We start from the raw sequence: 15,316 nt of genomic DNA, 5'->3' as shown, positions 1-15,316 counted from the left end.
TAAAATATTGTTGCTGACAAACAGCAACACTATTATAATTTTATCTCAAAGTCCATTTAGTAGGTTTTCTGCACCTTTCCATCATATTGTGACCTTCAACAGATAGATGGGGTTTGCCCAGCTGTTATAAAAATGTAGATGTTAAAATTTCCATCTCCCCTGAGCTCTTTAAGGAGTTTTTCTTTAATGATGTGATGTTATTAAAAGCTCCAGAACAGCCACTAAATGGACCTTGCGGTTTGTTTCAGCGTCTGTTTCCAAGGTAAGGAATGAACTTTGAAACTCATTGATGTTTCATTCAGAACAGGTTTAATATCATCTGAACATTTTAATGAATTAATATTATTCCATTGAAATGGTGAAAATCTCAGCTGTCTTGCAGAGCAACAGAACGCAACATTGGTTGTGGGTTTTTCAAGTGGTAACAGAAATTCTCAAAGCGGATATTAGTGTTAAAATAAACTACATATTGTTTAAGATGCAATGTTCATGCAGAAAATACAAGAGAACACAGGAAATAAAGCACTGAATAATATTTATTGCACATGTGTAAGGCAGGTGCCATTAATCAGTGTAGATAAAAGATGTTGCAATGAAAAGTGTAAAATATAACCTCTGATACCCGGTAACCACATAAACACTGGATCATCATTACTGCCCCAAGTCTTTATCAACAGCTCAGTAAGCCGACCGATGCACAACATCCAGGACTGCAGCACATCTGTTCACATACACATGAGGTTCCAATTGCTTTTTCAGTGAAAGGCAACAGTTAGTGTTAAATAGCTAATGATGTAGACATGTGGTAAACCAAGACTGAGGTAGATATTCAACCAAACAAAGACTTTCAAAAACACACATTAAAGTCACTCGGCACAATATGAGCTTATAAAGGAGCAGAGATGAGAAACAGTGAGAGCAGCAGGCAGACATTTTTAATCCGAGGGATCATGCTGAGAGGCTGATCCATATTCCCCCTCATTACAAGCTTATTTACAAAATTAGATTATTATTATTAGATTATATGTGGCAACAGGATCAGGTTACATCACTGAAAAAACAATAGGTAAAAGTGAAAGATGTGGATGTATAAAACCGATGTTATTGTTTTAAGTGAATTTTGTATTATCTGACAAGCATATCTTCAGAAGTAAAACAGTATTTCATTTGAAGGATGCTTCAACCCGCAACACCTCCATCCTTAAAGTTTGCTTTCATCTGACAATTTTCCACTTAGAATAAATGGGTTTTAACTTGGAGAGCTGTGAAATGGCCGGGACCAAATTGCTAGTGAAGTGGGCTGTGACATCAGCAGGCTTTTTTTTGTTCTCCCTAGATATCATACTGTTTAGCTAAATTGAAGTCACAAAATAATGCACATTAATATCAATTCCAGCTAAATTCAATATATTCAGAAAGCTGGTCTCTCATCAGTGCACCAAAAAGTTCAGATCCCATTAGTCTGCTGATGCTGTCTCATTTGAATTTGGTCAAGGTCGGTGTTATTGTCTCCAAGGAGAACCCATTAAGCTGAATATGAAAATTAGGGTGATGAAAGGACAGAGACCAATAGAAAGAAGGGATTTTATGAAGCCAATAACCCAAAGAAAGATTGTTTTCCATTTACATCACAAGCAATGACAAAATAAATACATATCCAGCAGGGGGCTCTTTCAACTCACAAATGAAGTCAGTGGCACACATTTGATTCAATACCCATCTAAAATTAGACCCACTCACACTGATAAAATTTAAGAGAGATAAAACCAAGCCGGCATGCTGAGAAAATATAAAACAAAAAATCCTCTGCCGCTTCAGAATAAGATGTGAATTATAATTTACATGTGTAAGAGAAGCATGATGACTTTTTATGATGTGAGACATAAAGTGAAAGGAGGAAAAAAAAAAAAAAAAAGAAACGTGTCAAACAGATCTTAAAGGATGAAATTCAGATAGAACTGAGTTCTTAGCATCACAAAAGTTCAGATACACCCACAGAACTTTTCAAACATTAATCACAGCAGGAGACTTAAAAGAGAACTTAAAGCCTTTGAGTCCAACTTTCATTAAACAGCGCTGAAATTCAAAGCATGAGCAAAGTAATAGACACTACAGGCCAATTAATATTTTCTGCTAAATAAATTTTTTTTGTTTAGTGTAATATTAAGGTTAGTCTTTAAATGAACATATTGTTTTATTTCCATGAAAATCTTCCATGAATTTTAATGAAAGTGTGAATGCTGGGAACTTTTGTCTTTCCATCTCAGAGAAGTTCGGAATATTTTCAGTGTGATTGTCCTCAGTAAGATATTCACGTCAGTGTCTGAAGAAGACACATCACAAGGCCTGTTTAGGTGAAGCTGACTCAAAGCTTTTTCAAATGAGTTGAGAACATTACAAATGAACAAATGAATCTGAATCCTATTAAAGCAAATAAATAAATAAATCAAAACTCCAGTCTTAAGACACCCCCAAACCCAACGGTACACAGTGACACACAGTGCTGGTCAGTGAGTGAAAAAACCAGGATGTACACCATGATACTGTTAAAACGAACAACATAAAGTTCAAGTATGTTTATGAGTGTAATGGTTCACCAGAATAACAAGTCTGAAGTTGTAGTGTAGTCGTCCGATTTCCTTTGTGTGGCTGAAAATCAAAAATATACAAATAAAACAGAGGAATCATCATACACGACACTATGTAAACAATATACGTTAATAACCATCTCAGACACAAAAACTCATCAACATCTGAAGCGATGTATGAGTGAGAACATAAGTGGGAACCTTAATGTATCAGTACAATGACACATTAAGCTTATGCTTATGTACTGTAATTATATTGTCAGGTCCCATCATAAGCCCCATTAGACAAGACAAAAGAGAAGGAAAAAAAAAAAGTCACTCATTCAACTTAGTTACAGATTAGACCAACAGTAAAGGTTAATGTGAGGTCACATCACACTCTACAAGCAAAAATAATGACATTTAAAGTACATTCTGTTCATGTGGAAAAATCTGCCTTGATTTCTGTGCCTTACAGTTTCAGACAAACAGTATGAGTTGGAAGTTTTTGTATTACAAAGATATGGCAAACCTCACTGATGAATGCTCAGTACTGACGCATCACACACAGGAAATGGGAAAACATCTTTATCAATGATGATACTGCAGATTCTTCATTCACACTGCGAATGTGTCATGAACGATCATCTCAAGAAAGAACGCACCGCAGCGATCTAAAAATGTATTAATTCACCTCCTCATAATAATATTACTGACTACTTACTGACTTTATAGGAACACGCTTAAAATAAATAATTTCCGTATTAGACACATCTGCTGCACTTTGGTTGCATAAGGTGTTCCAAAAATCAGCTATTTTCTCACACCTACACATAAAACAAACATTTTCATTCAGTTAATCTCTCGCTCTCTCTCTAACACAAACACACACACACACACACACACACACACACACACACAAAGAGATGTACCTTCTGCCAGCACGTTGGCTTATCTGAATAAGAACAGAAGAGTGCATTGGCATGCCCATTAAGGAGACAAACAAATAATTAAGATCATGGTTTCAGACAGGAAGGAACTTGACAAAACAAAGTCATTTCATGGTCTTGAATGACATAATTAGAGTTGACAAGGAATGCATTAAATCACAGTAGGGGATGTGAAAACAGGAAATAACTTAAAAGCACAGTAATGAAAAAAATATAAAACTCAAAGGTTTGCCATTTCATTCAAAACAAGCCCAACAGCAATCCCAGAAAAACAAAAACCCCGACTGCATCCAAATGTTATTGTAAAGTGAACAAAAGAGGTCAGTTGTGAGTCTGTGTGATAAACCGGAGCTGAGGAAGCTGTCAGATGCAGTGAGGCCGTTCTTCTCCTGCTTTGTGGCTGCTGCACTGAGCTCAGAGCTGGATGTCTATCTTCCAACGAGCCCGAACCACTCTGCCGGGTTCATAAGGATCTAATGAGACAGTCACTTGGGTCACATGTCCCAGGAGGTCCACGGGGCCCCGGAGAGCCAGGAGGGCCTGAAGAAGTGATCCCAGGAGGGCCTTGACAGAGAATTAGACATTATTGATTCCTGTGCTGAAATGCACTTTATCATCGTTCAGTAGAGCTTTGCATTAGTGATAGAACAGAAACACACAGTCTTACGCAACCAGTACTGAAAGGCCACACAGAATCAGACATGACAGCTGTGAAACGCTGCATGCAGCACTGGCTTTCTTCTCTAAAGAAGTGTGACATGTTTTATAGAAGTATATACTCATACATGACTAATTTAAAGCTACAAGATACTTTATATTGATATATACTGTATATACTTTTATAGCTAGACCAATAAATCATGTTGCTATACTACCCAATATCAGCTTATTGCAGACACAGTGTTACTTATGTATGTACAGATACCAAGAAATTGTAGCACAGAAATGCCATATTGTTGTTTACATTAATTATTCAAAAGAAAACTGTTATTATAACAAATTCTGCCATTGAAGTTTCTGACGTATGTATAACAAAACAGGGGAAGACTGTTCATATCAATAGATAGTTTTGTACTATATGTGATTTTGCCTGCAACTGTCATATTCATATTGGAAAAGCATTTAATGAATATACTGTGATTCATTCCAGCCTTATTTGCTGCACTAAATTTTCCTTAACATTATAATTTTCCCTTAATATGGCTTAACTTCAACAGCAACCCATTATGTTTTTCACTTTGACACCAAGAAGCATTTCTGAGAGTATGTTTCCTCTCAAAAGCTTTATATCTCATTTACATTTAACGAATTCTTTAATTTCACCGTAATGACACGAACGGACAGAGAAAATGCATTTCCTCTCTCCCTAATATGGAGAGGCCATCATGACAGACATTAGTATCTCATGTTACTTAGCAACAGCTTATAGAGGTGAAGAAGCAGTCGACGTCAGTCCCTTGTCTCTCACACCGGTCTCGTACAGTGCAAACACAAACACGAGCAGCACTTTCATTTTCTTTTCAACATATCAGTGTAAGCCTCCAAAAAAATCCTCCACTGCCACTGAAGTGTCCATTACACCAGTCAGAGCAGCCACAGCTCGAGGGAGCTCTTCTACAGTCCGCACAAAAGGAAGCACATCCACTGCTCCTTTCCCCCACTATGAAAACACAACTTGCCCTTTTCCTCACTGCCACATTCATCTCCTCTAACTGCTCACACACACAGACACACACACACCCACAGTCCACAGTGCTGTGTTGGCGTGTACTGTTGCCATCAGTGGAAAGGTCCACAGAGCAATCAACAATCGGTGATCAGACGGTAACTTTAGCTGGCTGCTTATAGCTGCTAGCTTAACCCTGCTAATTAGCTAAATTAGCTACAGAACAGAACTAATGCACCATAGGTGGGCGTGACTTAGCAACAGCACCATCAGGACTAATTACCATCAAAGCAGGTTACAAAGAGATGATGCAAAGACAGCCAATGGCCGTTGTGGCCTGCCAGGTCTGATAAACCCGGTAAACTGGAGTCTTCAGTATGTGGCTCACATATCATTGTCTCCATGAACCTGTAGGAGGTCCAGGGGGAGCAAGCTCTATGTGGATGCCAAAGAGCACAGGCCGTCCCTCATTATGATGGCCAAGTGACAGAAATCTGTGGTTGTAAGAAATAATCTTCCATTGTCTAGAAACATATAAATATAAATGCAAAGGGCAAACCTAGAACAGTGGCCCAGCATTTTGTTCAAGTTCTTCCCAACTCTCCCCAAGATGTGACTGCAGCTGAAGTCTAACCCACCCGTTGTGCCGAAGGTGCTTCCTATCTCTACGCGGCCCTAGAGAGGATGTCTTTCACTGGCCCTGATTTGTTGTCTCCAGCCAGGTCCCCTTTTCCCTACACATCCATTATGCACATAGATAGATACAGTAGGTTGAGTGACTTTAGGTTCAGTGATAAACTCCTACAGTCACAGGCTAGAAGTCAGTGAGGTAATTCCACCTCTCATCGCTCCATCAGGGAACAGGAGTTATTTTTTAGTTCACAGGACCAGGGGACAAGTTGACAACTTGAGTTGTGTTCAGTGAAACTTTGTGCAAGACAACACCAAACTGGGCTTTTACTTTACAGAGTGGACGTCAGTGCGCTGTCACTGCAGCATTTTCACCTCCATTGGGGGCCCTGAGTTTTAGAAAACATAGGGCAATCTGGGAGCTGTGGTAATCTCCAACACACTGAAATACCAAATGAAGGGTGAAATAGAATTTCAGGTTTGAGATGTGACACAACCCCAGTTCTCTGATAGCACAGTGACATACACTACACTTTCCTCCTTTCAGTGGACAGTCAGGAAAACTTGCTAAACAGTGGCAGATGTGGCGGAAAACATGTTGTCAATGCAGTTCATTCTGTGACAAATATGGCACAAACTGTGTTTTACTGGTCTGTTCATGATGGTTATTGTGTGGTCAAGTGCCAATAAAACTATATCTTTGTATTATTCACTTGAATGTTGTTTTTTTTTTTAACTTTAAGATTTACAGCAGGATTAATTTAATGTTCAATGAAAAAAGTCTAAAATGGAAAAGAAAATAGCACAAAACACTTCCTGTTAGAGCAGTTTTCACTGGTCCCTGCTCCTGACTGTCCTGTGGATTTATTGCACAGTATCACTCTTTCTTTTCTTGAACTTTGTCTGCTCAACCAGTAGCTCAAGTCTTTATTTGACCACATTCAAAACACATAAATTATATAACTTTAAGTGCTCTAACCAGGATACCACTCCAAGTACAATGTGTTCTTACCTGGTGGTCCCATGACTCCTGGATCTCCTGGCAACCCCAGACCAAGCTGGCCTCGTTCTCCTTTCTGACCCCTGTACCCTGTGGACAGACACAACACTCTGGCTGAATACTAAATACTGCAAAGATGAAGTAGATCTGCGCGGTGTCGTGTCTGCCGACTGTGTTGCACAGTTAGTAAGATTAGTACAACTGCCATAACATGTTAACTGTCAAGATGAGGACACGCTCTTGTAACCTTTGTATCAGATTAGCTTCTTGATGATATAAACATCATCAATATGATGACAATGTCAGGCATCAAGTCTGCACTTTTGTTGAGAGGAGCAGCCTTGGTAGTTGATGTACAAACAGGCTACTCTGGATTTCCAGCTTCAACCCCAAACCTCTGAATAATAAAAATAAGTACTGACATCTTGTCAAAATAAAAATCATCAAACAAGCCATCTGTGCATTAGTGTTGGAAGAAGAAGGCTTTGTGGGCTTGTACAGCTTTCTGTCTTTGAAGATTTCAAAACAGAGCAAAGAGGCTTTTTCAAACACAGGTCAGACATGTGGGTCACTAAAGACATTCAGAGAGCGACAAGAGAGGCGCAATCAAAGGTGGACTCATTCTATAGAAAACAAACAGATGCAACAGATGCAGAAAACAATCATGTCCATTCATGACAACAAGGCAACGCAACTCTGACAATGATAAAGTTCAAAAGAACTGTAATTCTCTGCCAGAGCAAAAACATGATGGCCGCAGAAAGAAAAGTAGATTACATCTAAGATGAAAAAACAAGCAGTGTCGAACACACACCCATGCTTAATTTGTCAAAAAGGCGGGAAAAAAAATTGCACTAATCTTCAAGTCAGACCAGCAAGCTTTCTCACTCCATGCAAAGCCGGTAAGTCTTTACATTTGAAAAACAGCAGCATACCAAGTAAGAATGTGTGGGGCTGTGAAAATATTTCCCCATGAGGCATTTCAAGTAATGGAGTCTCAGGACCAGCAGTTGCATGGAGTGCATCAGAAACATTGAAAGGAGTATCAAGCTTTGCACCGCCTGCCCCAAAGGGGAAATGCTTCAATGCTTACATGTCAGAGAAAATCTCAGAAAAAAAGGCTTATGAACGCCTCAAAACTGAGTCTCAAAGAGAGAGGGGCTATCCACACATTGTCGCAATAACGAGACTTCTTTCAACACTCACAGAGCCTGGGGCATTCATTCAAGGAGGAGACATACCATGGAGAAAAGAGCACTGTACCTTAAGCAAAAAAAAAACAAAAACTGAATAGCACACAGGGCAATAAGCTCGGGTGGCATGCTGGACTGGTGCACACTGATAAATTGAAAATGGCACGTTGTATCTGCACATGCTTTAAAACAGATTGTTTTTAAGGGCACTAATGGACAAAACACATTAGTAAAAAATAATACTGCCACAAAGTGGTTTTTCAGGCTTGATTGATAGGATTGCAGTTGTACACTGTTGTAAACAGTATGAACAGCAACATCTATTTATTCATACTATGCCTTACAAAAACAAAAAAAAAAAGAAAAAGAAAACACCTTTCTTTGAGCAGCTGCTCCATCAAAGACCAATTACTGTGGGATATGTACTGATATTTCCATATTGTACAGCACAAAGTAGAGCAGCTCTGAAACACAGAGTTTATATCCTGATATAATAAAAGACACTTTGTTTAAGTCAGGATCAATAAATATACAGAATGAACTGAAATACAAAATTAAAAATGAATGTTAAAACAACAAAATTTATGAAATACGCACTTGCATACAATGATTTACGGCAGTGACTATTTTCATTATGATCTCCAAAGTAAAAGATGAATAAAATGACAAATAAGCACACAATTACAACAAAAAAGAAAGGATGCTTTTCAGCATGCATCCTTATGGTATTCTCTACCAGCTTGAGACTTTCACCCTTGTGAAATCAAACCATGAGGAAAAAAAGACTGTGAATCCAACAGAGGGGTTATTTTTCTCCATAAACAATTCATTTTGGCATATTGGAGAAGAAGTCAAATTGGATATTCCAAAGGAGCACAGTCTCCATCGGAGGATGACGAGAAATAATGAGGAAATATTACCCCAAACTCTCTCCCCAGCTGAGTGGAGGCACAAGTCAACAAAGAAAAAATTACGAAGTTGTTGAATTTTTGATTTATCAAGGGAAATAACTTTCCTCTTTATTTTCAATAAATATTTATTGCAAAGCTGCGTTAAGAATCACCTATAAAACACTCGTTTGAAGCATAAAAAAATAAAACAAGCAGAACAAAATCCAAGACGTGTAATGCAAGTGGCATTAACACAGCACAAATGCTACTTTAACTATATTATTTATGAATGAAAGCAGCATATATTATTTTATAGCAGTGGGTTAAAGTGTATGTAATGGTCTTGAATAATGTGAGGTAGATACAAAGCTTAAAGAAAAAGGCAGATGCAGTGGTGTTTTGATCTGCACCAACACGTAACACACTCCTCCTCTTCAAAAGTTAAGACACCATAGCTCTGCTGCGGACACAATACAGATCTAGGCAAGTCTGAGGTGTAATGCCTGACCAGCAAACCATCAGCGTTGTATGAGCAGTCAGAAAGTTGTATCAGTTTGATAAAGAATGTTCACCCTTTTTCCTGACTATGCTTCTTTTGTATTTTAGGAGCTTTCTTTCCTGGAGTGAGGTATCAATACTGTGGCTCTTTCCTGTCCACACTGATAATACTTTCTCTTATTCACAGCCAATTCTTCGTTTGTCTTCATATTTCCCAGAGAGCCGCTGTGCACCACACTCCTGGCCTTTCCTCTGCTTCCCGCCCCTCAGTCTGCATTGATATGTGGGTGTAAGCAAGAGAAAAATACCCATGAATCCCTACAAAATGCAAGTGTTAGCCTACATTGGTGCCCTCACCCCAACCCAGCCAGTTACTAATGTTGAATGTCAACTCTTTACTTGCAGAAAAACATCTTAAACTGAATTCATGCCAACCTGGAGCCCTGCTTTTATAATAGTAAATGCCGCTTCCTTTAAAAATAGTAGGTTACATGTGTGATACAGCATATGCTGGTTCGACTAATTGGTATATTTAAAGCACCAATGAGCCGTACACATATGCTGTGGCTAGATAAACAGTCAGTTACATCAGGCAACAAATGGTTGATCAAGTTTCACCTTGACAGTTTTCAAATGTAAAGAATATTATTTCTTATTCATGTTGTACAGAGGTGGTTATGAGGTCTGAGGTTGTGTTACGGTCCAGCAGTTCTGCATTCAAACTTTAGCTCCTACCTTGAGGACCAGGAGGTCCAGGCTCTCCTGGTGGGCCTGGTAATCCATCCTTGCCAGGAGGTCCTGGAGGCCCTTGGATTGGTGAGGCCCTGATGTTTGCATGTGTATTTTGAACCTTGGAGCTCGGCCGCTCTTCTGCAAGGTAAGGACAAAAATTTCACATGTAAAATGCCTACAGGTGACACAAGGGAGAAAACAGAGAATAAAGAAGAAAAGGTACCTTCAAAGACCCTCAATACTTCATTTCGAATAAACGTTCTCAGGTCCTCAATGAAGCCTGGATCACCCTGCGTGTGGAGAGAATAACAAGACATTCATTCAGTCATTCAAAAACATTCATTTTGGAGACAGAAAAAAATAACAAAACTTTCATTTAAATGGTGAACTGACAACAGAGGAGATACAATGGACATGATAGTTATCAAGTGGATATCTGTTGTATACAGATGGGTGACAAATTAAAGGAAAAACCTGAAAAATTAGTGCAGAAACAGGTTGACAATGCCCCCATCTGAGGGCACAAGGGGTCACTGAATGGTTTGATGAGTATGAAAATGATGTGTATCATACGCTATGGCCTTCACAGTCACCAAATCTAAACCAAACTGATCACCTATGGGAGATATTGGACTGATATGTCAGACTGCGTTGTCCACCACCATCATCAAAACACTTCACGGTAGTTTTTCCTTTAATTTGTCACCCATCTGTATCTCAACTCACAAATTTTGTTTATACAGATCAAGGAAACTACGCTGAAGGACATCTGCACCTTAAACCCAGCTGGAAATAATATGGCTTCTTCCAGGGAATATTAAATTTGATATTATAATCCTATAATGACATTTCCAAATGTTACTTAATGTCCAGATTTGCGCTTAAGAGGAAAAGTGTAGTTTGTCATGCCAACTCTTCATGGCTCTAAATGTATGTAACACCAAAGCAAATACATATAACACTATATGCTCTGGCACTAAAAGAATTTAAGAAACTGAGAATAACATGGTTTAAAAAAGAAAGCATACTTTATGTCAGTCATGTGAACCCTTCTCATCTGCACCGTTACATCTTTCCAGGGCTGCATCAGTAGCAACGGCAAAGACCTGTAGCCTTGGACCTTGAATCTTTGCATCCAAAACAGTTTTTCATGTCTGCTGCAAATGTTATATAACTGTTGTGACTGTGTACAGTATGTGTAAAATGTCTGTGACACACGGAGGTGTTTTCACTGCTCTGCAGATCTCTAGGCACGCCTACATATCTCTGTCTTTCTCTCTGTCTCCATCTCCCTCCCTCTCTGACCTTCTGTTGCGCCTAGATGATCAGGAGTGGGAAGTGTTGAGCAGAAAGAGAACAGCAACCTCCCTTGCACAGCCTTGTTTGATGTTTCATGCAGAAATCTGTGGCTGCACCATTTTCCACCCAGGGAAAGAGAACTGAACTAGTTACACAAGCTCAGGAAGGAGGTAGGCTGATTAAGGTTTTAATCATCTGGGAGGACAGTCTTTGTTTGCTCTGAGGTTTTTGCAAATTTACAACTTACCAGGAGATTTACACTCCCCAACTGTCCTGGAGGGCCAGGATCACCTTTCTGGCCTTGTGGTCCAATCAGTCCACTGGGGCCAGGGTCTCCTGGGCGACCTCTCTCACCTTGAACACCTCTCTCTCCGGGAATCCCTGCATCACCCTGCATTACAGAAGCACAGACTTATCTCAGCTCTATATTATGCTACAAGACATTTTGCATCATATAGACCAAGAAGAAAAAAACCCTGACTGTCATAAGCTACACCACAATCACTGTAATTTTCAGGTCTGACTCATAGCCAACTGTATCACTTAACAGAGTGACCCATTTCTCTTAATGTGTCCAGTCAGTCACCTGTCCTGGGGTTTTGTTTCCAAATATAAAGCTAAAAGCCTCATTTTGCATCCTCCATTACCAGCATTTGCAATAGATTACAGCAGAAGTGTGACAGAGCTCTTTAATTTCGCCTTGCAAATACAATAGAAAACTGTACTGAGCGTTAAATGCCTTTATCCAGTGCTTATGTGCTTGTGGGGATTAGTCATATTTGTGCTGAAGTGAAGACTTTCATTACTATTCATCAAAACCTTTTTTGTGCATTATAGTCTGTGTCATAAAAACAGCTTCTTTTGAGGAAAACAGGAATGATGCTACTTACACGTTCTCCTTTGGATCCTCGGTCCCCTGGTCTACCTGTGGCTCCCTTAGAAATAAAAGCAGAAAGATTTATTTTTAGGCTTTGCTGTAGACAAAAATGTAAACTGGAACATGAATAATTGGAAAAAGAAATCATGCTTCCCCTGAAGCTTTTCATCCATGCTACGTAACATGCAGGGGCATACACAAAACTCCATTATTCTAATCGGTAGACAGGAAACTGGGATTATTATTATTTAAAACTACCATATTGGCATGCTTCTGATATTACTCTAATATTTGCAGAACCTTCTGTTTTTTTTTGTCTGAGGAAAAAACTGAGCAAGCTCTTCCTGAATTACCTGACTTTGAGAAATTGACTTTTTTCAGATGACTGTGCATTGATTGCTTCTTACTCAGCTCAGGTATATTGCTAGTATAATATCTCCCTGTGTAGGGTTTCACCTTCTGCAATGTCACGGCTCCTCTGTATCACTCCTGTTTTGTTTTAGAAATGCCTGCTTTCCCACCAGCTGTCTCTACTGTATGGAGGCACGGGGAGAGAAAATACCTGTCTCTGGCTTCATGTCACAACATCTTGTGTCTTCCAATCCCTCCCTGTCACTACTCATTGCTTCCCTTTACTGCGCACACAGCAATACCTCTGGGAGCATCTTTGTATCAATTTCCTGCTGGATTACAGGAGCCATGCAAAAGACAATCTGGCATGATGTGGTTTTAAAGCGGGGCATCTCTTTGTGATGCTCTTCTCCCCTGCCTGCTTTAATCTGCAGTACTCTGTATTCCCCAGTGCCTGATGGGAGGCTTAAATCTATCATCTTGCCCACTGAAATATGCTTCCCTGAGCATTACATTAAACCTCAAAGCAATGTGCAAGGAGTCTGCGTCGAGGAGCTAAGCGACCTGCTAGATGGCACTGTTGCCCCACCAAAAAGTCACGCACCATGGCAGAAGGACATGAGAATAAAACTGTAGAAAAGGATGTGCATTAGTGTGATTTTGATGGAAGAATATTAACTAATAATAATGAGAAAACAATAAACTGTTGGGGCTGTCATTAAAGTGTAAGGTGAAAAAATCTTGTAAATCAGAGAGCATAACAGAAATACTCCATACTCAATAGTCACTCGAGTTTGGTTATTAGACTGTATAATGTGCTGGGAATGGATATTCATGGCAGATCTGTTCTTCATGCTGTGAGCCCATTCTGTGTGATTATGTAGTAAATAGTGTGTATTATATTGTATAATATATTACATCAGTCACCTAAAAGCAGACTTTGCTGCAGTATTTGTTTCAATTTTAGCCAGGTTCATAAGGCAGGAAAATGCATATTTAATCTAAGTGTCTACTGCCCCCTATTACAAACATTTTATCATTGCCTGAAAGCATTTACTGTATAATTAGGGTAAAAAGACTAAGATTCAACAAAGCCTTAAATCTGCAGGATTCCATTTAGTTTTTATCGTTAAAATCTCAAATATGCAAATAGGTTTAATGCACTCAGGATGCTGTAGCTTTGGCGGGGGGGGGGGGGGGATAAAAATCTGCTGTGCCATCTTTCTGTAGCTCGGCTGATGTAAAGCACTTTCTATAAGGGGATTTGCAGCATGTTCGCACTACTCACCTTGTATCCAGGAGTTCCATCTTTTCCAGGTCTGCCCTGCTCAAGAAGCGCAACACAAACAAAGACATTTTGTATCAGCTCCCACCTTCGATTGGATCAGCACTGTTGCACTCCTAGTAATCTCCACAGTTAATGAGATATCTCAACCAAGGGATAATGATCCTGATTGCTGTGCGAACACTGTTCCATTGTGCGCTTACAGGGAAAATTACAGAAACCATCTCTGATGGTAATTACATAGAGGAATGTAATCATCTATAGGACAACTGATAGCTAACATACGTATTTTATCCATATTGTCCTTGTATCGTGTTCTTTTCTCCCATGTAATGGTAAAACAAGCTGCTGATATACAGCGAAGGAACAGTGTGTTATTCAAAGCCATATTTCCATCCTGGACATTATTGGAAGGGCAACATCTAGTTGTGATTATAAAGGGAAGAGCAACAGAATTCATGTGCCATCCTTACAGCAACACCTTGGGGTCCCTCGGGTCCTGGGAATCCTGTCTCTCCCAGCGGCCCCCTCTCACCCTGTCAGAGAACAGAGACAGCCGATGTGTCAGTCGGCAGTGACAAAGGAATGACGTGTGGATTGACAGCTCAAAGAGAGTTAGAGGCTGCATCTCACCGGCTCTCCTGGGATCCCTGGCTCTCCACGAGCGCCGGGCTTCCCCTGTCAATCACAAACATAGGAAGACAACAGACCGTGTTTGACAGGTCCTCAATGGTGTCATATCTGCTGCACCTCTGCAACCTCCCATTTATTATATAGCAACCAGCTGCTACTATAGCTGTACTGAAAATCCACTGAAAGGACAAGAGGTCTATATCCGAGTTCTTAATCAAAGAAGTGTGGTGTTATGGGACTTCTGCTTTGATAGCTGCTATTCTGAGAACTTCATGGAACATCATTGACTTGTTGCCAGCAGCAGACTTAAACAACACAGATTGATCAGGAGGAGTATGAGTCAAGGTAAATTAATCGAGGAAAAAAAAACAAAACTCACTTACTGGAGGACCTGGTGTCCCAGGTGGACCAGGCAAACCAATATCACCCTGAAGGAAACACAACAACACGTGTCTATTAGATGATATACACAGTACATGAACAATACACATAAATCACTGTCATGTCAAGCAGACACATTCATAGAGATATCAGAAACTTTCGACTCAAAATAATCACAACTGTAGATTTATTATAAACCCACTTATAAACTTCAGTTTAACACTTTGCAGATATCACACCTTTGACATAAAGGACAACGTACAGACACGCACAAACGCACGTGTGCACACGCACACACACGCACGCACACACACACACACACACACACACACACACACACACACACACACACACAGCAACTCTT

The 15,316-nt window shown here is 39.7% G+C and overlaps 1 protein-coding gene across 8 annotated transcripts in view; it reads right to left on the bottom strand.

The window, feature by feature from the left end:
• Positions 1-518: 518 nt before the first annotated feature.
• The window catches only part of LOC139623049 (collagen type XIX alpha 1 chain), a 94,002-nt gene continuing 79,204 nt past the window's right edge, over positions 519-15,316 (bottom strand). For 6 of the 8 annotated variants that reach the window (XM_071480887.1, XM_071480886.1, XM_071480888.1 and 3 more), the window contains 10 exons: positions 14,955-14,999; positions 14,572-14,616; positions 14,412-14,474; positions 13,942-13,977; positions 12,316-12,360; positions 11,673-11,816; positions 10,350-10,416; positions 10,130-10,264; positions 6,826-6,903; positions 519-4,081 (listed from right to left, as the gene is read on the bottom strand). In XM_071480887.1, coding sequence (XP_071336988.1) covers positions 3,981-4,081; positions 6,826-6,903; positions 10,130-10,264; positions 10,350-10,416; positions 11,673-11,816; positions 12,316-12,360; positions 13,942-13,977; positions 14,412-14,474; positions 14,572-14,616; positions 14,955-14,999 — 759 coding nt within the window. In that variant the 3' untranslated portion in view covers positions 519-3,980. Of the gene's footprint in view, positions 4,082-6,825; positions 6,904-6,929; positions 9,666-10,129; positions 10,265-10,349; positions 10,417-11,672; positions 11,817-12,315; positions 12,361-13,941; positions 13,978-14,411; positions 14,475-14,571; positions 14,617-14,950; positions 15,000-15,316 lie in introns of those variants that run through there. The other 2 variants (XM_071480893.1, XR_011691423.1) reach the window with 2 other exon arrangements.

This window comes from Trachinotus anak, unplaced genomic scaffold, assembly GCF_046630095.1.
Source record: "Trachinotus anak isolate AG129_WGS33_773 ecotype Australia unplaced genomic scaffold, CSIRO_AGI_Tana_v1 ptg000007l, whole genome shotgun sequence".
Taxonomy (NCBI): domain Eukaryota; kingdom Metazoa; phylum Chordata; class Actinopteri; order Carangiformes; family Carangidae; genus Trachinotus; species Trachinotus anak.
The sequence above is the reverse complement of the archived record's forward strand: the minus strand, read 5'-3'. Positions and strand labels throughout refer to the sequence as shown.